Source organism: Gallinula chloropus, assembly GCF_964237585.1.
Source record: "Gallinula chloropus genome assembly, chromosome: 12".
NCBI classification, from domain to species: Eukaryota; Metazoa; Chordata; class Aves; order Gruiformes; family Rallidae; genus Gallinula; species Gallinula chloropus.
Genome location: NC_140097.1, coordinates 20,397,513 through 20,420,422, shown reverse-complemented (window position 1 = coordinate 20,420,422; position 22,910 = coordinate 20,397,513). Strand labels below are relative to the sequence as shown.

Here is a 22,910-nt window from a genome sequence, read left to right as displayed (position 1 = left end):
GACTGCTGACCACAGGTACTGAATGCTGCTGTCAGTGCTGGCTAACAGCAGCAGTTTTTGATAGGGATAAGCATAAGATAGAGAGGAGAGCTGATCTCCAGGCCTTCTTGTATCAACAAGCACTTGAGGATGTTGCTGTCTGGTAACAGCGTGCTAGTAGCAGGTGGTGATTTATTTTTCTTTTAAAATACAGTTGCAGAGTTTTGAATAAAATAGAAGCCGCATGGAGATGGTTTGTGGGCTGTCACAGCTGAGTGTAGCTGGAATCTTAAGGTGCCAGGAAGAATTATTTTTCCATCCACACAGCAGAGCAAGCACAGTATTAAAATGAAGAGTAATCTTAGGGATGCAGCAAAATGAATAGCATGCTTTTAATTTAAATCTGTATAGACCCCACAGTGTTGAATGTACAGGCACAGACTTCTGGCACTGCAGTTTGAAGAGATTCATGTAGCAGTATCAGAGTATTTACCAGGACAGTAGCTTTTCTCCAGGGGGTTTTTTTGCTGGGTTCTGTGCCTGCCTTTTGAGCTAACCTTGTGTGTGCAAGGGGATACCTTTGAAATGCGTAGTGGCCCAGGGCTTTGCCATTTCAGTTGTATTTGCCCTATCTCCACTAACATTTATGAATAAAGACAGCTGACCTTTGCAGAGTGAATGGCCAGATGCATGTGTAATTAGAGAATTAATAGCGGTATGTCTCATTTACTTACCTCAGGTTGTGGAGTCATATTGAGTGCCTGGTGGTGATTTGACTACTGCTACAATAAATACAGTACAGAACCACACCAAAGTTGTTTTTGAAAGCCCCCATTGATTCACTGCAGGAGTGAGGCTTAGAGCAAAGGAATAGTGATGTGGTTGGTGTGTGCTCCCTGTGGAGGGAGAAGCAGGGGTGCTGGGGGAGCTAAATACTTCAGCTGCACACCTAGCACACAAACAGAGAGCACATTGCTCTGTTTACCTATTCTTTTTATCTTTGTCCATTCTACTACTGTCCATTCCTATGTTTTCCCCTTAAAATGTTTGCTGAAGAAATCTGAAGCCTTGCATGTCAGCAGGAAATTGGTTTCCAGTGTGACTCTGACACCACATGGAAACAGTCCTCTCTGAGTCCTCTTCATTCTTGCCTATGCTGGCAGGGTACCAAAGATCTGCTGTAGCTTTTGCCATTTCAAAGCACAAGCTGAATAGATCTTGGAAGACTGGAGAGAAGAGGTGGATAGAGAAGGGTCCCTCAGTGTGGACAGTAAAACCCTGGTACCCAGTGGGCCGAGTGAAAGGATTAGGTGTCAGAGGCAGGAGTGCTGCAAAATGGTGCTACCTGGCTGTGCTCTATTATTAGCCTGTAGAAGCCCACCTCTGGTACCTGCTGTCTACCTGAGCACTGGTGGAGATGGCAGTTAATGCCAACTGTGGTAGCAGCTTGGACAGCTCTGCAGGAATCAGGATGACAATTTGTTTCAATGAAGCCTCCAAGCAGATTTAATTTCTAAGAACCTAAGCTGGATTTGAAATGGAAGTGGAAAAATGTAAGATTTAGTGATGATTTACTACCTGTGCCTACCCTGGCTTTATCCCTTGTCTATAGAGTGATGCTTTAATGCTAAATAATTTCAGCAGAAGCGTGTTCTATTATTTATTTTAAGAAAAAATTCAATGCTTTCTTTGAGATTTGCATGCATGGATTTCCCTGCCTGCTGGGCTGCCATTGCAAAAAGACACATGCTTATTGCTGCAGCTTGACTGACTGGCAGTGCTGATGCGTGAAGAAAACCTTGATAATTTCAATTCCTTTAGCGTTCCAACACAAAGGATGGCTTTGTCCCTATGGGAGATCTGGAAACAGATAAAGATTGTTAGCATGGAATTAATAGATGTAGTGCAAATAATCAGGATGTTATAAGACAAAATGTCCAAAGCCATGATTCTAGTTCTTTTTTCCCCCCTTTTTGTAGTGTAGGGGAGGGAGGAGATGAAAGAAACATTATCCAAACCTTCTTTTGCCATCAACCCCTCTTGAATAAAGAACGACTGGAAGAGCTGCTCTGCAGCAAATAGTGTTAGTTTCTCTGCTTCAGCGTGAATTTAGATCCCAAGGCATATTTATATTTCTATGATTTAACATTTTTGTAACAGCTATATGCAAAGAGGAAAGAAAGCAAAAGAAGTTAGACATTTACCCACTTATGCCTGAGAAGAGACTTTTTTTTTTTCCCCAGCTAGAAAAATAAAGCTGTTTTTAAGTGCCTATACATTGATAGTACATGTTGAGGACCCCTAGCACTGGAAGTGTCTGCTGGTCCCATTTCTGTTTTTATCATGGGAACCCTCCTGTGAGGAAAATGTGTGTGAAATATCTGTGAAAATAGCAGAGAGGTTATAAGTCTGGTTGTCTGTTGAAGGAGAGTTCGTTTTCTGTTGATGCAAGTAAGTAAAAGATGCTTGTGGTGTCAGATGGTGCTTTAACATGGCATGTGCAGTAGATGAGAGCCGAGCCTGTACCAAGTCTGATCCAAGCACCTCACTTGTTTGGAGCTGCTGCAGTTGAACGTAAATAAAAGAGTGTATGTGGGGGTGTTAATCCCATGTGTAGGGAACAGACAGCAGGTGCATCAGTAATCAGTGTAATCTGCTAGCACATATTAAAGAGAAAGCCATTGCTTCCAGTCCTCAGCCTGGTTCATACTCTGCCCATGGATGTCTTCTCTCCCTGTTGTTAGAATTTCAGAGTCCACAAAATCATGTGCTGCTCCCTGGAGTCCTTAAAAGGTTATTTCATGTATAGATCAGACCATTAAGGTATGAGGGTTCCTGCTATCCTTCCTTGCTTCCATAGCTCTGAATCGATGGAAAAGCAATTAGAAGATAGTGTCACTTTTTAGTCTTTTTTTTTTTCTTTCCTCTTTTGTTTTTTTTTCCTTTTTTAATCAAGAAATTCTGCAGAGGGAGGAGTTTCACAGAGCTGTCCTCCTAGGCTTCGTTTGGCAGGCGGTCTCTAACCTGATTTAGGCCATTACCCCAGAACTGAAGGAGTTCAGGCCTCCCTCCACTGCCCAGGCCCTGAATTATCAGAGCATCCTGGAGAGTCTGCAGGCATCAGAAACAGTGTGAGCCCAGCCCATGGTGCAGCTCTCTTCCCTCTCCAGCTCTTCCAGGTTTGTGTACATCACTAGGGGGTTAGAGCTTGTGTTGCATCGCCTCTGTTTTTGGTGATGTCCTGTGAATAGCTGTTAATACTTGCTTCATCTGCTTCTTTTAGGCAGTGGTTGGGTATTGCTGAGCTCCAGCAGCAGTACAGTTTTCTACTCTGCATCTCCTGTTCCAAACCAAAGCCTGACCACACAGACAGGCATCCCCTTGCCATTCTGCAGAGGCTGCTGTGCATTGTACATTGGACTGCTGAGCTGGCTTCATGTCAAATGAGGAGATGGGGCATGTTTCTTGGGTTTGTCTTGTTTTCAAGTTAGGTTGGTTCATGATCCTGCCCACAGCCCATCGTGAGGAGCTGTGACTCAGCTGAACTGAGTGGGAATTCTGCGGGGGTGACTGGGGGCTCCTTGAGCTGATGCTGACAGAGCTGTGTTTTCCTCAGACCAACATGAACCAGCAGTGCTGGGAAACTTACCTCAGGAGTAAGTTTCTGAACTTGTTCTGAAACTGAACTTTTCTGGAGTTGGGGTGGGGGGAACCCAGCTGTAGTCTTACCAGAGCTCTTGCAGCAGGAGAGGCAGAGTCTCCCTTCAGTCTCAGGAAGATGGCAGACTGTCCATTTTTTTTTTTTCTCTTGCAAGTTTGTTAAATTCAGCCAGATGGCTGGAATTTCAGGCTGTGTTTCTAAATTATCACCTACATTTTGTAGAAATTGGTGCTTTCAACCCTGCCTAGCTTTCATTTTACAGGTGTTTGCATTTCTAAAATGTCCTCAAAGGGATGGTTAGGGTTTCCAGTTTTAGGCATAAGGAAAAGATTTAATTTGTTTTTAAGGCTCAGAAGGAGAAATGCAAAGGTTAACAGTTGGTTGATATATGAGATTGTGCTTGCTATGCATATCTGCTCTTTATTTTTGTATTTCCTTTTCTCTGCTTCTCCAGGTGTCATCTTGACATGAGTACATTCAAGCCTGGCACTAAGGAGTATATGAAACTAGCTTGGAGGGGTGGAGAAAAGAAACTGCAGCATCCTTGTGTGTATCAAAATGCCTTGTAAAAGCTCTTTAGAGAGTGAGAATTCAATTCTGTGAAACAGTTTTCATAACCACTTGGTACAAACATAAAACCAACATCACTGCACACTGTGCAAGCACAAGACACACACATTAACATGCACTTAACATTAGCAAAGAGGATGGTTATGGCTAATTAGTAGCACAGAAAGGTGAGAAGTTTTTTGAAGCATCCTGCTCAGAAGTGGCACTAATCCAGTAATATCCAAGCAGCAAACCCTGTAAAGCTTTTCTGAAGGGCCTGGTTCGTCCTGAGGGTGTTTGGGCTTTATGCTTGCACACATAATTTAATGAACTTTTAAAGAGACCTCTAGGCAACAGCCCAAACTCAGAAGGGCAGAGGGGAAAATGCTGATAGACAGTACTGCTGAGCTAGAACACAGTGGCTGTGAAGGAAAAGCTGCTGAATGGGCTGATGGCTGAAAGGAGCAAAGCAACTGTACTTGGACTCACTAATGGGCTTTTTGTCCAAATTGGAGCCATCTCTTTCTTTAGGAAGGTTTTTGTGTTGGAAATCAGGCCACAGCCAGGCTGGAGCAGGAAGGAAGAGGCGGATAGCCAGTGATCTCAAAGGGGTGTGCTCTGGGTGCAGAACGACAGCTGTGGTGGAAGTAGGTTGGCTGCGGGGGCACTGAGCTTGGCAAGAAAGCTTCTTCAGCTCCTTGCGCTGCTGGGAGTCTCGTGTCATGCTGCAGCTGAGGGAGCCTGCAGGGTGTTCATGGAGGTGAAGCTCCCTGCCTGTCCATCTAAGGAGCCATCAGCCCTCCTGAGGCCACTCATCCCTTCCTGCAACCTCTCTGTGCTTCACAAAGATACAAAAACATGCCCTCAGCAGCAGAGGCCTCGTCACCCTGTTCCTGTTCCAGCCTGGAAGAGAAGCCTTTTACCTTCTGCCCTGTGGTTCCCAAGTGCTTCTCAGTGTTTCATGAAGTGTTGCAGGCCTCTCCTGTCATGTTACTGCACCTGCTTTGCTGAAAGGGATGCTGAAGCAGTAAAGAAGTAAGCTTTTTTTTTTTCCCCAGTGATGCAAATGGTCTGTGTTGGAGTAAATAAAGCAACCAGAATTTGCAAGTTCCTGTGACCTTTAAATCATGTGTTTCCCAGTATTGGGGGGTGCCTGTGACACCATTTGTGCCTTAGCTTGGCAACTGGATGGAAAAGCAATGTCACTTTCCTGGGCTGATTCATAGGTCCCTGATGACAGGTCACATGTTAATACTTGTTTTCACCAATTACTCTGCAGTTGTGTTTTGACTGGGACCTGATAGCAAAGCATGAGTGAGGAGAGCATCAGGCTGAGGCCTGAGAGTGCAGCAGCGATACTCTTTTGCTTGCCTGTTTGAAAACAGTTGTCCAGAGGATGTTGTTAGACCTTTTCTAAAGCAAATAGATCAGAAGTGGTTGTTCTTTGCTTGTTTTTTATTCTCTTTCAATCATTTAACATTGCTTTTTATAGCATCAGTTTTGTTGCTGCTCCATCCTTACAGTGATTATTACTGTAGGGCATGGAGTCCTAGACTCAGATCATGGCTGTGTTGTGTAGGAGTCGTATAACCATTCAGTAGAGAGAGTCTCTGTCACAAAGTGTGAGGGGTGTCTAGAGAGGGAAGAAAAGGCCTGATTCACAGTGTGCCCCCATTGCAGAAAAGCTCAGTTGCAGGGTCTGGTACAGAGCAGGTCTTCACATGGACACATTTGTGTATGAGGCTGCAGAATCAGGATCAGGAAAGATGAGCTCTCTTAGGTCCCTTCTAGAGATTACCACATTCAAAATAACTGGCCTTGCACGTGACACCAAAGGAAGGTTAGGCATCTAGATAGGCAGAGGTCCCTTTGTGACCCTGTTGGGGTCAGGAATTTGTGTAGTGTGTAAGAAACACTTTCAGAGTCAGTGTGAAATTCGTTGTTTTAAATCTGAGTGATTTGCATTGCACCTAGGAGTCACTTCTCCCAGCAGCTGGGGAGCAAGTGGGAGGGTTATTGTCTTCAGCAGATAGGAAAAAAAAAGGCTGTTTCCCATCCCAAAATCTCTCCTCTCACTACCACTCATGGTCCTTCCAGTTCCAAAGGACCAGTTGTTTCTAATATACCTCAACCTAGGAAGGTGGACAGCCCAGAGATGGTGAAAGTCTTGTGATGGGTTGGTGACCTCTGCCTGGAGAAAATGCAAAGAGTGGCCTTTGCCCCCATCTTTGGGCTCAAATGCACGTAGGTACCAGGTTAAAGCAGAATGCTGCTGGCTCACTGACATTGCTCTCTCCTGTTTCTTTACAGCTCCTCTATGACAACCCAAAAGCCCGTCAGGAGGTAGAGTATCACTGGCGAGCATCAGGGTGTCCCCACATTGTCCATGTCCTGGATGTTTATGAGAATATACACCATGGAAAGAGATGCCTCCTCATTGTCATGGAATGGTATGGACCAGCAGCAGCCCCTCACCCAGCAGTGCTCTTTGGGGGGTGGAGGGAATGGGAGAATCTGTTGGGTTAGATGAGGGTTCAGTGAGCTTTCTCACCAGCACAATTTTAACTTGCAAACCTTTTGTGGTCTTTAGGGAGCTGGTAGGGAAATGCAGAACTGCTCCAGCCATCCTGTCTGATGGAAGAATGAGGAACCTTAACCAGAAAATAAATTTTCTTGTACTTCATGACAGTTGCCCTCCTTAAAGCACTGACTAATTAATACCATCTTGAAAGACATGTCTCTACAAATATTATGTACTTTGATTGTGACTGGGTTCCAACCTCAGATGTAAATCCTATCATCTGACGTGACTCATGTTCCTGCTGTTTTGACTCTGACTTTTCCTGTTCTCTCCTTGATCTGTAATACCAGAGTTACTGTTTTGTTCACTGGGGACAAATTAATTATCTTTTTCAATAATTTTGCTTCCTCCTTTTTTTATTTCATCTCTGGGCCATACATAAACCAAGGCTACTGTCAGCCTCCCAGTGCCAGTGTATCTGACTCCCAACTATGTGTGTCATGTTCCTTATGACAGGAAACATGACATTTAAAGTGTCAAAACTCCTGGGTCTTGTTTTGTGTTCTGTTAATTCCGTATCAGAATGGCTTTGTGCATTGATTTAAGTGAGTCTGCTGTTTAGGAGGCCTGTAATACCTTCTGATCTGTTCCTGCCATGAATATGTGCAACTATATGGATGCACAGTCAGGTGTTGATTTGATCTTTTCTGCTCATGTAAGGTGGGGGGTTTTTGTGTTCTGTGTTTCAGCATGGAGGGAGGAGAGCTGTTCAGCAGGATCCAGGAGAGAGGAGACCAAGCTTTCACTGAGAGAGGTGAAAAACCACAAGTTTAAAGTTAAAGTTTATGAAAGATATCTGCTCCCTTTCTCTGTCCCCTTGCTTAGTTCCCTTACAGGATTTTTTTCTTTGATTTTGTTTTTGTTTCTAATTTTTAATGATTTTCAAAAGTTTCTATCCAGCTCTGTATGAAGCAGTTATTTTTAAGAGTTCCTGAAAATCAGGAATTACCAAATTGGCCAAATTCAGGCACAGTGTGGAAGGTTTATAGGGAAATTCTTCATACAAACCTGCTCAGCTTAATTTTTGAAGCGCTGCAGCCTCTTTTACTCTAGTCCCTGGTCTCCTGCCAGACCAGGATCAACAACACAGCTCCTACTGTGATTTCTCTTCTGGCCATCCCTCAAGCAGTATCACTGCACAGCTATTCTGTTAGGTGATGAATATAACAAGCAAATCACATTTGATGAAACATCTCTTATTCAAGGGTTTTAAAGTACTACTTCTAAGGAAGTGTTATTAGCCACACCGTAAACAAGCCTGCTTATCTATAATAGGGACCTGCTATGAGTCAGTGACAGAGCTTGCAGTAGTCTTGCTGTTGTGACTGTCTCTGCTGTTTATTATTTGCAGAGTACCACAGGTGTGCTTGAGTCAGTTCTCTTTGCCCATTCACAGCAGACAAGAGCTTGTGTCTGCTTGGGAGTGAAAATGTTGGTGTTTGGAACTAGCATTGTGACAATGTGACTAGAAGACTGAAAATTTATGCCTGAGCTTGTAAATGACTGTGACTGTGTTGCCAGTCTGGTATAGAGGTCAGGCCTTTGTTGATCCTCTTAGATGAATCCTGTAAGTTGTATGAGACTCATGAAGGGAAAACAAATGTTTTCAGGAACTTCATCTAAAATACAAGATTCCAGGGGAGGACAACTGGTTCTGTGATAATTAGTGACTCCACTCTGCTAAAACCATGTTTTTTTTCTAAATTAAGTACTGTTACAACATTCTAAATACTTAGAAATCATCTGGAGGTGTTAAACAAAAACCCCACCGTCATTCTTTCCTGAGATAAATGAGCTGTGTCCCACTGGACTCCCCAGGTTCCCAGGCTGTTTACCTATCCCATGAGGAGCCAAGGGGTTTGGCCTGGGCTGGGAAGGAGGAGGTTGTGCAAGGTTTTCCCCAAAGACAACTGAGTGTTTCTGCCTTTTGATTATCATCAACTGAGATTGTGTAATTTCAACCTCAAGCCATGTGACAAAGGATTCCAGGTTACAGTACCAGAATTTCTCCCTTCCTTCTCAGCTGAGGTTTCTACCTGTGAAAAACCAGAAACAACAGAGGATCAGGTTGAAGCTGCTAATTCTGTTTCCCTGTGAATGGAGATGTAATATGCTGCTTGCTTGGTTCAGTGGGAACATTCCTGCTCCCTGCTCTGAAACCTCCCCATGTGTAACTGACTTAGGGGTCCCACTGCTGCAAGGCAGCTCACCAGCCACTAGACTTTCCCACTTGTGGTTATGTTAAATTTTAGGAACACATTATTTCAGAGGTGGCAGTTTGGGCTTTGCAGAATAGATTTTGTTTCTTCTGAGGAAAAAGCTTCTAAAGACAGTGAGGAATGAAGATGTGATCTGTCTTAAAATTACTACATTATGTTGCTCTATTTTTAGAAATCTGTTAGATCCTCATGTTACCCCTGAGTTAGAAGCTGAAAGTTAAACTTCTGTCTCAGACAACCAAGGCCATGTCCTGGACATTCAGGGATATGTCCTGGCTGGGGGCCCTTTCTCCAGTCTTATGTGGTACTTGTGTATCTGCTCTGCTTTTGCTGCTTTTCTGGTGGGCAAATTAAAGCACAAATTAAAAAAAAATCCCCCCCAGGAGTCTCAGCAGTTCAGTTCTGTGCCTGCTCAGGAGGAGGGCTGAGCAGCCAGGGAATTGGGGGCTATGGCTGCCTGCAAAACCAAAACACAGCTGGTAGGACTAATTTTAGGTTTTCCAGTCTTGATGCTAGCCCTGTATTCCAGCAAGCTGTTTGTAAGTCATAAGCATTCCCAAGCATGTCCCTGAGTTACAGTGGGAATGTTAATGTGACCTTTCTCTAAAACTCTGTTTATAGAGGCCTCTGAGATAATGAGAGACATCGGAACAGCCATCCAGTACCTGCATTCAATGAACATTGCCCACAGAGACGTCAAGGTGAGGCCTGAAGGTGTGTGGGTAGGGAGAAAAGAGCACAAGGCAGAAAAATAAATGGGCTGTGGTGGTTTACATAGAACTAGGAGTACCATCAGGTGGTCAGAGTGCTCCTAATCCTCTGCCAGTGTGACAAGTTGCTCACAACTAGTTTGCAACTAGTCAAAGGTCAGAATATTGTGTAAGGAATGCAGAGGAATCTGGTGATAGTCAAAGTGGTACTCCCAGCTTGGAATCCAGTTAATTAACAAGGAAATAGCACTGCCAGGAGTTAATTTATACTAGATACCTCTGTGCACAGTTTTTGCCAGTTATTAGTTGTTTTCACATTCATACTTGCCTAAAAAAAAACCCCACAAAAAAGCTACCACAAACCAAACAGAACCCCCAAACAAAACCCAACCCCCCCCTCCTTCAGGAACAGGAGAAACTGCATATCTGGGAGGAATAACACCAATTCCATGCATCCAACCCACTGTAAATTTATATGTAAATATTTGGAAAAATGAAAAAATCTCAGTTCCTGCCATGTGGAACAGTCTGTTTACTAGCTAAAGTTGGTACCCAGACCCTGTAGTAGAGATTTGACTGTAGGGTTTGTAGTGTTGCAGTTTCTTTTCATTCTGCAAAGCAGACAGCACAAGCAAAGACAAGATAGCTGCACCAAGACGTTGCCAGCACAGCGGTGCAGTGAGGTGATGGGATGTGCAGAAGGTCACGTAACGCTGCACTGAAGCACCTGACCCTGCAGTTTGGAGTTTGTGAACTAGATGATCTTTATGAACTTTCTACAGATGCTTCAGTATGTTAAGCTGGAGGGAGAACAGCCGTTGCTTGGTGTCACTGGGGGTATGTTTGAGGGTTCTTCAGAATGACTTAACAGTTGGGACACTACGGATCTGTGGAGCTGTGTGCCATCGCTTGTCACCAGCACAGAAACTGAAGTGCTTTGCCCTACACAATCCCTACACACTCAGTGAAATAATATAAAATGGTTCAAATTACTTAATAGATCTTAAATCCTATTTTCTTTCAAGCCCTTGGTTCTTTTGTATGTTCCTAAATACTAGCACAACAGAGGACATTCCTTGTGGATGAGAAACTGGAAAACAAGTTCAGGCAGTTGCAGATTCTGGATATGTGCTGCTCTCCCTGTTCTTGTGCACGAGAGCTTGTACTTCCCCCATGCCACTTGTGGTTTTGGAGGGCCTTTGTAGAGTGTGGAGTGAGAGTGGAAGTAACAGAGGTTTCAGAAGACAGGATGGGGGGAGCAGGAAGGGGACTGTGCCTGTATCAGTTAATTCTGATGCAGTTATGTCAGTTGTTCTTAGAGTTTGCCTTGTCTTCCACCTCAGCTACTTGAGTCTTGTGATTTGTTCTCCTGAATACCATGTTGAGAAGGATGTTGACCCTTAGCCCGAGTAAAAATGCTACAGGCTGGGAGGGAACTTACTGCATGGTATGGTGGGGATGTGAAGGAAGTAAGAAGACCCAGATGCTGGTGGTGATCCAGGCAAGCAGGAATGGTTTGACCTTTCAGCTCCTCAGAGACATCCTTTCATTGTCCAATTTATCCTTTCTCTTGGTGTCCTTTCAGCCTGAAAACTTGCTTTACACCTCTAAAGAGAAGGACACTGTACTCAAGCTAACAGACTTCGGCTTTGCCAAAGAAACCACTGTACAAAATGCACTGCAGACCCCCTGTTACACTCCTTATTATGTGGGTAAGTTATCCAGATGCATTTCTTTTGTGTTACAGTCTGTCATCCCTCCCCTTATGGAGAGCCTGTGAACTGTAGGAATGGATGGGAAATCTTGTGGGTCTAATGCAAAGACTGGCATCCAACCCAAACCTAGTCTGGTTCCAGTACAGTTCAGTGCTCCTGCTTTCTTCCTTGGTGGCAAAGGAAACAGCCTTAACATGGAATGAAAAGGAGGATGAAGGAGAGAGAACATGTTGCTTCTGATTACACTTGAAGTAATCCCAATGTTTCCTCTGAATCATGCAATAAACGCTGTCATTTGAACTCAACTTGATGATTATTTGGAAATTTCCTTGCAAAACTTCCCTTAGCTTAAGTACTGCAATAAAAGAGACCAGGGAGAGTATTTCCTCAGCTGTAGAGCTTCTTAAGGCTGGCAAAGAGAGAAATTAGTAATAAAAGACCAAAGTGACTTAATCACAGCTGAGTTTTGGCTGCATTTTGTCCAAAGACAGAGCACTGTGTGACGAACACCATAGTAGTCTGTCCTTTACGCACTCATTTTAGACTACATCCCTCCTGGTCTAATAACTAATGGCCATTCACAGGGTGGTATGACTGAGGCATCTGCACTTCAATTTCTTCACAGGAAGAAGGGCTTAATTTTTTGGAAGAATTAGTTCTATGATGTAAGTTTTTATAAGTTTTTTGCATTGAAAGGTATTGTTATTCATTGTTAGCAGAGAATTGCAATAGCAATATTTTTTCTGATGCTTCCTTTTATATTTTTGTAAATTGGGATTAGGGATAAAGTGTTAAGGAATTTGTGTGCTATATTTCTATGCCTTTATATTTGTATATAAACAAGCTGCCATTTCCCTTCTCAACAACTTTTTATAAACCAGCATGATTGCTCACATGTTTAGGGAACAATTTTCCTTACAAAATCAAGCTCCCTGCCAGTTTATCTGCCCCAGGGGAAAAGAAAATCCCCTGTAAATGTGTATCTCTATAATTTTGTTACTTAGGAAAAAAAGTATCATGCTCTGGAGGCCAAAGGAAAATCCTTTGCTCTCTAGTTGCTGGAGTTAAACTTGCTCTGACCGGGTACGGTTCAGAAACTTGTCACAGCTCAAGTAGGTCCTTTCTGTTCTGATTTTGGGAACATATGCTCCTGCCTCTCTCCATGCAGTGTCTCCCTGCACACATTTAGCTCTAGCTCCTTCTGCTTTTCTGTAATCTTAGAGCAGAGACACTAAGGTGAAGACTAGGGCATTTTGCCAGCTCCATTCCTCCTTTTTAAAGCTACATTAGATGTCTTAAGGAAGTTGTCAATAAATTTCACTGCCCAGATCCTGCTTCATTGTTTTGTTAATGACTCCAATATTTGTTGTTCAAGCGTGCTGCTTCTTAAAAGGTGATGGAGATGAAAGGCAGTATCTGGTACTCTGTTAATTTCTGGTTTTAATCTTCTCCAGCCCCAGAAGTCCTCGGCCCTGAGAAGTATGACAAATCGTGTGACATGTGGTCATTGGGTGTCATCACATATATTCTGTAAGTATTTGGAAAGAGACTTGATGAACAGCAAAATGACACATCTTATTAAATCTGCACTTCCAAGTAATTAGTCACTAGGATCGTGCAAGCTGCACGAGGAGTGTAAGCTTGTATGGGACTTTTGAAGAGATTACATGACTTTCCTAGTTGTAAGCATTCTTTTTCTCCACTCTTTTATAGCCTGTGTGGGTTCCCTCCATTCTACTCAAACACTGGTCAAGCTATTTCTCCAGGGATGAAGAGAAGGATTCGGATGGGGCAGTATGGGTTTCCCAATCCAGAGTGGGCTGAAGTGTCAGAGGAAGGTAACAGTGCTCACTACTACTAATGACTGTGTGCTTGGTGCTGTGCAGTGGTGGAGTGCTTACAAGAGACTATTTCTAAAAGCCTGTCTTAGGGTATTTTCCCCCCTTTTTTGTAGAATTTAATTTTTTGTAAGGTGATACAGAAAACAAGTGGGAACATGGATAGAAGCCAGCAACCTAAGTGCTACAGAAAGTAAATGACTACTGAAAACTTTCTGTAAAATCCTAGCTAGTGCTAGTGAATGCTGAGATTAAACCTGCTGAAAACAAAAGTCTTTAATCCTGAGAAAGCAGACTGCCAGGGCAGCTGCAATGCAAGCTGAGTTGGAAGAAAGGCAAACTCTGTCTTAAGAACTCATTCAGTCTTTGCCTTCCTTGGTGATAGAGCCAGCAAGGATGGCAGCTTTTCATGCTAGCTTTTTCTGATCTGGAAACTTGCCAGCCACCACTTAAATCAAGGTCAACAATTTTTTTTTTTAATAAGTTGTTGACCAAAAGCTGCTGCTGTTCAGCTGTGACCTGGATGGGCTCAAACCAGTGGCTTGAAAGTAGATGGTTTTTATTCCCTCTCATTCTGACAGTCTCATAAGCAGGAAGTCTCACCTGCCCATCGTATTAGAGAGAAAGGTCAGCAACCTCTGGCACATCTCTTTTTTTTTTTTTCCCTTTCTGTTGCTGTGTTAGCATCCTGTTGTCATCTGCTGTGTAGCAGTAACAGATCATCACTGGATGATACTGTGATCTGTGGCAGTTTAACCCCTTGTTGGATCTCATGGCTGCATGTGCAGCACAGACTACTGGACATTAATGAGGTTTTACTGATGGTTTTCTCAATGTTTTGTCTGCCTTGGGTCTTGTTCATATTACAGCAGTTATTAAAATGCATGGGGAGCCTGGTGAGAGAACACAAGCTTGGAAAATTTGTTGGGTTTCTGTATGCTGGCCTGAATGAAAGTGCCCTCTACCTTTCAGCCCATTAGGATCAGCTAATTCATGTATTCTTTCAGGCTGATAGGCACCTTCAGCAGACTGCTTTTCTTTGCCCTCCTTTGTACTGTTCTTGTCATGGTTTTCTTTATCTAATCATTCTGTCACTGCATCATCTAAATTCCTCTCTAGCTTCCTGTAATCATCTTAACAGGCTGTGTTTGTGGTTCCCTCCTTTTGCTTCCTTGTGAGTTAATCTCTTCTGTAAAACTCCTTTGCACCCTCGCTTGACAAACTTAAATCTCAACTTGTGGCTCTGGCAGCTTCTTACAAGCATGTAGTCATCTTGCATTTGATGTTTCTGAAAGAGAACTCTTATTCAGAAGTTTTTCTAGTTTCCCCCAAGGAAGTTATGTGTAAGTGTTTCTAACTACTGTCCCTTGGATGCAGTGTTCCCGGTCTGTCTGCCTGCATTAATGAGACTGTTGTCTCATAATCATGAATTGCAGTTACTTAGTACTCTTGCTGTGGCAGATACCATGTTCACAGAAAGCTGCTGCAAAGCCTGTTTATGCAATCCGTTTCTTTGAATTTCTGTCCTTTTAGTGGCCTCTCAGTTTCAAAGGGAAGTTTATTATCTTCTTTTTTTCCCACAACCTGTACTGGTTTTTGTCATTTCTCTAAGCTTATACCTTCAGTCAGCCCATGGTGCCAAGCTCACCATCTTTCATACAGGCACCTTGGCAGCTTTCTGTTTCTATGTTTCTCTTTTTCTCAAGTTCTTACTCTCAAAGCAGGTGGTTTGGTGGTGCAGATAGCATAGATGGAATCCCCAGTCCTTTGTCTTTCCTTCCTACCCATTGTTCTGGATGTTTTATTGTTCTGTCTTTTTAACCATAATAACCTATCACACTGTACATGGTTTCTTAACATGGTAACAGCAATAGGAAGGCATTTTGAGTTCTGCTGAATGAAGAAAGATAATTTTTCAAGTATTTGTGTTCTCAAGGTTATCTGGAAACACAGTAGTAAACTACAGCCTGCTCTGTTGGTCTTGTTTTTCAGCCAAACAACTGATTCGCCACTTACTGAAGACTGACCCGACAGAGAGGATGACAGTGTCTCAGTTTATGAACCACCCTTGGATTAACGTGAGTTTCCCATCTCTTCTTGCAAGGGAACAGGGGGAATTCTTACACACAGGCCTTAGATGTAGCTCCACATAGCACAGCAAAAGAATGATGGTTACAATCAATCACTTAACCTACTGTGTCCTTCCACAGAGGGACATTTTCCTGTAGAACCATAGAATCCCAGACTGGTCTGGGTTGGAAGGGAGCCCAAGGATCACAGAGCTCCAACCCCCCTGCCACAGGCAGGACCATCAACCTCCAGGCCTGGAGCTACACAAGGTTGCCCAGGGCCCCATCCAACTTGGCCTTGAAAACACCTCCAGGGATGGGGCATCCACCCCCTCTCTGGGCAAACCATGATTCTTCTTGGTGTTACCAGAGGACACAGAGACACCCACAGCAGTGTCCTTGGAAGCAAAAGCCGAATGTATCTATATCTTCTGTGAGCAGGCAGCCACTGTTGACTCTGCAGCATATGCATGTGTTACTCTCTTTAAAAGTATAAAAATAAACTGTATGTACTGACTTCATCAGTGCAGGATTTAGCAAGCTATTATTAGTGGTCTCAGGCACCACTGTGCATAGCTGTGTCAGTGCGAACACAGTCCTGTGCTTAGTGGGAATTCTCATCCTTGGCAGCGTTTGGAAAGGCATGGGGGAGGAGCAAGGGTCTCGGATGGTGCCTGCAAGAGACTGCCAGCTAGGGTGGGACACAGAGCTATTAATGGTCCCAGTTCAGGTTTCGTTCTGTGACTTGGTTCAGTTTACTTTTCCTTTAAAAGTATTTTTTTGGGAAAAAAAAATAAATAAAGAAAAAAGACTCTGACAATGCAAAGCTATTTCAAACAAGAGACAAGATCCCCAAGAGCTGAATTTCAGGTTATCCTGTCTGCTCTGTAGGTGTCACTCAGAATAGTAGATTATACTTCTCACATTTGTGCATTGCTGTTAGGTCAGTGGTCTTGCTGCCCAAAAAAACCCTCCTCCCCAACCAGAATCCCTGGTACTATAGATTGCCCTTCTCCCCACAGTGCTGATCCTCAGAGACAGGGGCAGGAACAGAGATATGACTAATAGTCAGCATTTCCATAATGCCTATTTGAAGATCTCAAAGCCCTGAGGATCTTCCAGAAATGTAGCTGTATAACATCCTGATGAAGTAGGTATCTCCATTGAGAGTGGTGAAAGCTGAGAAAATAAGGTTACAAAGAATGTAGAACTCAACAGAACCTAGACAATGTTTCTACCTCTTTTTTAACCAAATGAAAATGTAACCACTGTTCAGAATAAATACCTCCAGCTTTAAGTGTTTGAAGACCAAAGAAGGAGGTGTTCCAGAAGTCAGCAGGCGATGAATTTCACAGAATGAGTGCCTAATAGCTAAGGAAGCTACCACCTACAGCGACACATGTTACTTGGAATATGCATATAACCAATTAATAAGGAGGAGATTAGAGACAAGGTCTATAGACTCTGCTGCACCAAGGAGCTGTGCTAGAATACCCTTCCTGCAAGAATGCTCATGGAGCTGCAGATTTGTCATTTTTTTTTTCTGCTGAACCTATTGTTACCATGAGGCAGAGAGAGGGAAAGACCGACACAGTGAATGCCTGTGTTCTTCCTTTTGTTTTCCCAAATCCCTAAATGGGAATGTGTATTGGGGAGCTGCCTTGCTCAAATAGCAGAGGAGGAGGGTGGTCTCCTCTTTTTTTCTTTTTTTTTCTTTTTTTAGTTAGATGTATGGCAGAAATATTACTGTGGACTGGGAACAGCATGAGTTTAGGTGGAACACATAGTTGGCTAGTTAGCTTGTAGATAAGATTTATTCAAGTAGCTGACAGCAGGTAGGAAGGCCCCTTCAACACCTGCTCAGGGACAGCACTAAGGCCAGTGTGCTGGTTTTCCATTTCCCACCTCCCAACTGTACTTGATGAAATTATACACTGGCCAGGTAGGGTCCTTTTCCAGAGGATGCATGAGACATGATTTCCACTTCTGTAAGTACTGCAGTGCTGCTGTTAGCTCGGTGCAGTATAAGCACTGCTTTCAAAGTAATCCTTGTTTTACAAAGACATGAACAGGCATCTCCTTAGATGTTGAAATGCAGCTGCATCTGGTGTGGGACACCACAGCAATAGCAGGTTTGGGTAGAAAGCATAAGGAAAATAGGATATCCAAATGAAAGTCTAGCTTGGGTTATGGACTGGCAAGAAATATCATTATTCTTGTTGCATTTAGCTAGGGAACTTGTGCTTCCTGCCTTAGAAATTGTACCTTATTTGAATTTATAGCACCTACTGATATTTCATGACAGGTGAGCATAGATCTCAGTTTTATGTGGAAGAGCATCTCCAGCAATGCACTGTCTTCTGAACTGTGCTTACTCTGAATAGCAGCATCGCTCCCTCTGTGGGGCACACTTACCATCCAATAAACCAGTAATCTCAGCCAATGTATATGTACAAGAACATTTCTCCTACAGCAAATCCTTGCAGGTAAAGCTCAGATTAACCACTTTGAAACCTTGGCTAACAAATAGTGAAATGAGAGTTCAAATCGAAAATGTACATAAAGATTTAGCCAACGTAGGCTTATTGATTGGACTGGAAGAGAGCAGAGTGAATGAAACAGCACTGATTTCTCTCTCCTTTTTTTCCTTAAACATGCTGTTCTGTGAGTCCTTTCCTACCTCACCCATGAATTAGCTTGAATTAGTGATTGGAAACATGAATAATGAGGGCCACCAAAGGACGTTAGATAAAGTGTTATGCCCTCCATACACATAGAAGAGCAAGCAGGCACTTCCCAAGTGTGATTTTGCAGAATACTTATTTTGGCCTTTTTCCCTTTTCTTAGCAATCTATGGCAGTGCCACCAACTCCACTTCACACTGCACGGGTCCTGCAAGAGGATAAAGACCACTGGGATGAAGTTAAAGTGAGTCAATCATAGTTCAGATTTCTTGAAGTCATGTCTTCTCTGCTTATGCTTATTCCCTTGGGGATTATGGCTGTTCTGAATACATCCATGTTAAACAGATGAAGCATAAACAGTCCTAGTTAGAACAGTGGTGTGTATGATTACTGTTTAAAAAAAAGAATGGTACTTGAGCTTCATCCAGCAGCCTTACAGCTGTGCCAGATATCCACAAAGATGGTGCTTGTGATGAAAGCTGTTAATGATGCTCCATGCTGAGCCACTGTATGTAACCACAGAGGAGAAAGGGACAGGCCTGAGGGAGCTTGACATTCATTGTAGTGAAGTGAAGAGTATGATGAAAATGTAGGGGGACAGGGTGGGAGGCTTGAGCTGCATTCTGGTTTTCTACTCCATTCCTCTAATGTAAAACAGCATTAAATAACCTTAGCCTTGTCTTGTTGTGACATTTGGTGGGGGGAGATAAAAATATATCTGTCTTTCCCTTAATCTAACCAGGTACCTCACCTACTCTTTGTACAGATGGCAGTTGAATGCTTCCTGCAAAGAGAAACTATAGGGCAGACTAAAAGTTGTTTGCAAGCTTTAACTCTTTCCTGCTGGCCTTTATCAGGTTGGCATGCTTTTACAATTAATTCTGATTATTTTGCATTTACAGTGCTTGGCATTTTGATAATTGCAACATTGCTGATTACTAGCTTTATTTAAATGACTGATGTATAGTCTCAGTTGTTGAACTATGCATCAGGAAAAATTCGTAGAACCTAGGCAACATTTGGCTCCCAAGTTAGACATGAAACAGATATTTTCACTTAGCATTCTTCATTTCCATGTTTCTGAGAACTTTTTATGCTTGTGCTTTGTATAGGTTCCAGAGGTATTTCCTCAGGCTACCTGCATTCTTGTAATATTTAATCATTTTTCCTTTCCTGAACTAAATGCCTCGACATTCATTCACTTAAGCAGATTGTTACTCACTGCCTTATTAAAGAGTTTAAAATTTGCCTGCACTTAAATATTAATTCAGACTGTGAAAGCTGGTACATTTGGAGCACATACTTTTAAACAACTTTGTGTGAGCTCGCTCTTCTAGCTCCTGCTAACCTGGTTTGGTCACAGAGCGAGGAAAGCTGCGCTCCGAGTCTGGTCTGAGGAGCCCAGGCATAGGGGCTGGTGAAGGCCCAGAGCCAGCCAGGCAGACATGCTGGGCATGGGGACGTGGTGGAATTTAGGCCAGTGGAGTGTGGTCCTGCGTGCTCATGTCTGAAACGCTGTGTGAATAGTTCCTCCTGAATGAGTCCATGAGGAGAGTGAAGCCTTTAGTCATAGTCCAGTGCAGCAGAAAGGGCTCAGCTATTTCTGGTTGTAGTGTAACAGAGGTTCCTTTCTGTACTCTCATCTCCTGGCAGTGGTGTGGGGTGGCTGTGCACTCTCTGCCTCAGGGTTTTCAGTAAATTACTTCCTTGGTTTCAGGAGGAGATGACCAGCGCTTTGGCTACCATGAGGGTGGACTATGACCAGGTGAAAATCAAAGACTTGAAAACGTCGAACAACCGCCTCCTGAACAAGCGCCGCAAGAAGCAGAAGCAGGCAGGCACCTCTTCTGCAGCCCCAGGCTGCAATAACCAATGAGAAGAGAAGCCAAGGACCTGTGGGTGGAGGGTAAAAGCTAAAAGGAACATTTTAAAATCAGTATGATTGACTCAGTCCGTACCACAAAGGCAATGAGACTGTGAAGAAGCTATCCTGCAAAGAGGGAGCAGTGTGAAAGATCACATTTTTGTAACTTGAATCAAGGCTTTGCTTTTAAAGGCTAATTATGAGACACAGTTCTGTTGCATATTGCTAGGGGAGGTACAGTAATACCAGAAATGTTACAGGTTTTTGTTTTGACTTCAACAGCATCAGACGAGAGGAGAGAACAGGAGGCAGTCCCAGCATACTAATGCACTGAGGCTCTACCAGCCATCTACAAGAGTGGCTTCTGCTACTGTTTTAAACTTGGGAACAGAAAAAAGGCCAAGTGTTCATCTAGGAGTGTTTTAGTAGCTGAAACGTGAGTACTGAGAAAGGAGAAAAATGTTGCTGCTCTTACACGAGTTGTGCAGGTGCAATTCTGTTACAGGTGCATCTGGACAGCATCTCATGTTAGAGTATTTCCCAACTTACCTCCTATAGTTACAGAATATCACCTAAGCAGAGAACCATTATTCCTGCTGTGAGAAGAAGCATCCATACATTTCCATTTTCATAAAATCTTCATGTCATCTCATGAAGATTTGAGTTTGTTATGGATTCTCATTTGGTAACATGTAAGTTTTCTAAACTAACCATTATGTCATGTCTAGGACACTGTCAGATCCCTCTCTTGTGATGTTTTTCATTTAAATGACACTTTCTGTAAAGAGTTTTAATAAGGATTTAGAGTTGAAAGTATCCTGCAGAGAATATTGCTGTTCCTCTTAGATCCACAACCTCTGGGGCATGCAACTGGACACACAGCTGTGTACCAGAGACTGCTCCAGGAGAGAGACTTCTGAAATTGGGAAAGAAGTGGCAAGTGCACGTTCTCTGAATGGACCCTGGTGTCTGCCAGCATCCCTTCTGGTAATTATCTCCAGAACCCATGCCTAAGATGTGCTGATCATAGCAAATGTTGGGGTGCTGGGGGTGGTTTGTTTCCTGAGGTCAGGGAGGAGGAGGATGCTACTTTATTTGCAGTGTTTTGTCAGTGTTTCAGGATCCAAAGATTTTTGCCACCTAAGGGAGATTCCCTGTACATGCCTTTTTTTTTTTTTTCTTTTTTATATTCTGATTCTTGTTTTATGGGATCTTAGCCTTGGTTTGTTAGTTTCTTTTACTTTGTGATCAAAATATTACCTCTGGCTGGATTTTGGGTTGGTTTTGGGGTTTTTTTTAGTTGAGATGAAGCAAATATTTGTGAAAGTATTATCAGAGTCTAGGGTGAAAATGATGTGCTTCCAGTGATGCAGGCAAAAACTACTTTGTGGTAGGCACAGAGTACTGGTGTGTTAATAGGCTCAGAAGAATGTTAAAGACAAAGAGGAAAACAAGGCTCTGGAGAGGATCTGAACTCTCAAATTGGGCTGCCACATAGATCTTGTTACCTCCAACAAAGATCAACTCGAGGCTTTGGACCTTGTCTGGGGACCCCTGTTCCCATCTTCAAAGTGTTGGATGAGACTTCCATTCTTCTTTGTGAGCTGGTCCTGGGGTTTTATAAACAGATTTTAATAAATCATGTTACAACATTCCTTCCTCCTGTCATCCCTGGTTTTGTTGAGATGTTGCAGAGTTTGTATTGCTTTGTGAGGTACATCTTTGTGGAAGGTGATGGGAGAAGGAAAGTGTTCACTGATGCTCACATTCAAAGGCTCCCCAGCCTTGAGCAGTGTTTTACCCTTACAAAGGTTTGGTTTTAATTATCAGCATCTGCAAAAGTGTATTTTAAAATTCTGTTGTGCCTGTTTAGGAATTTCTATGATTACAGCATTTCATGTTTATCCTACAACCCCTATGAATTATGCAAATAGTGTTCACTCACTGTAAATGATAATACAGCAAATGAAGAGTTGTGAGATGTACAGGGTGCAACTGTTGGGATTAGAGCCAGATCAAAGTTTCTGTCCCTTTATCTACATTTTCTGAGGGTGCTGTGTACATCACTCCTGCCTTCTCATCTCTGTGCCTCATCAGGGTGATAGGTGCTCCTGCTACCCCAGTTAACAGTGCGGCCTTGTGAAACGTGGCCGTGTCCTCGCGGCCTTGGGTCGGGCAGGATGGAAGCTGTCGCAACCCGCTTTCTTGCTTGTCTCTGGCCCAGAGTTTGGATCAGGTGCTCTTGGTTTCCAGCTGGTGCCTTCTTTTGCATGTCAGCTCAGTCTGGAGCTTGAAGTCATGTCTCTGTTCCGGAGTAGGTTTCCCTGGGGAAAGCATGTCTGGGCCCCATCCTTTCCCATGGGGTTCCAGTCTTTACCGCACGCCTGTTCAGAAGCTGGAGTGATGGGCACAGCACCTTCAGCTTTCAGGCCCTGTATTGTAGGACAATGCCAACTCGTTATGTTTGGACTAATAACGGTTCTTGCATTCTACCCTGCAGTGACAACGTTCAGATGTGCTGTAGGGCCCGGTGGGGACCTGAGGGGGCCTCAAAATGGCAGGCACAGAACCGTGCGAGTACTCGAGCGTTTGTGCTTGTTTTACAGAAGAAAGGAGACAGCTCCTTGGGAGCTGGGAAGCATCTGACGTGTGGTGTGCGGACCCTCCAACTGCTGCCGTGCTTGTAAGACAGGTGTCTGCTGTAGTGATGGGAGCAGGGCCTCCGAGCCTGCTCCCGCTCTAACCCTGCCCTGAGAGGCTGCAGGGACAGGCTGCGGGGCGGTGCTGCTCCCCGGCCCTGCCTGGGGCTGCAGACCCTGAGGGTGGCCGCGGCCTGTGTCCGGCCCTGCCAACGCCCCCGCACACGCAGCCCGGCACCTGCGCGGGCAGCGCCGCATCCCCGCCCCGGCTCCGCTCCGCCACCTGCTGCCCGCGGCGCCCGTCTGCAGCCGCGGGGCGCTGGGGGCGCCCGGGGCGCTGGGCCCGGCCCCCTCGGGCTCCATCGGCCCGCGTCCGCCGGCTTTCCCGACAGCTCCCGCAGC

General features: G+C 43.9%; 1 protein-coding gene across 2 annotated transcripts in view; it reads left to right on the top strand.

Annotated features, from left to right (window-relative positions):
- The window catches only part of MAPKAPK3 (MAPK activated protein kinase 3), a 58,154-nt gene extending 37,420 nt beyond the window's left edge, over positions 1–20,734 (top strand). For both annotated transcript variants that reach the window (XM_084269581.1, XM_084269582.1), the window contains 9 exons: positions 6,500–6,639; positions 7,460–7,524; positions 9,611–9,690; positions 11,285–11,411; positions 12,869–12,944; positions 13,128–13,252; positions 15,245–15,330; positions 18,169–18,249; positions 19,723–20,734. In XM_084269581.1, coding sequence (XP_084125707.1) covers positions 6,500–6,639; positions 7,460–7,524; positions 9,611–9,690; positions 11,285–11,411; positions 12,869–12,944; positions 13,128–13,252; positions 15,245–15,330; positions 18,169–18,249; positions 19,723–19,881 — 939 coding nt within the window. In that variant the 3' untranslated portion in view covers positions 19,882–20,734. The remainder of the gene's footprint in view (positions 1–6,499; positions 6,640–7,459; positions 7,525–9,610; positions 9,691–11,284; positions 11,412–12,868; positions 12,945–13,127; positions 13,253–15,244; positions 15,331–18,168; positions 18,250–19,722) is intronic.
- Positions 20,735–22,910: the final 2,176 nt, after the last annotated feature.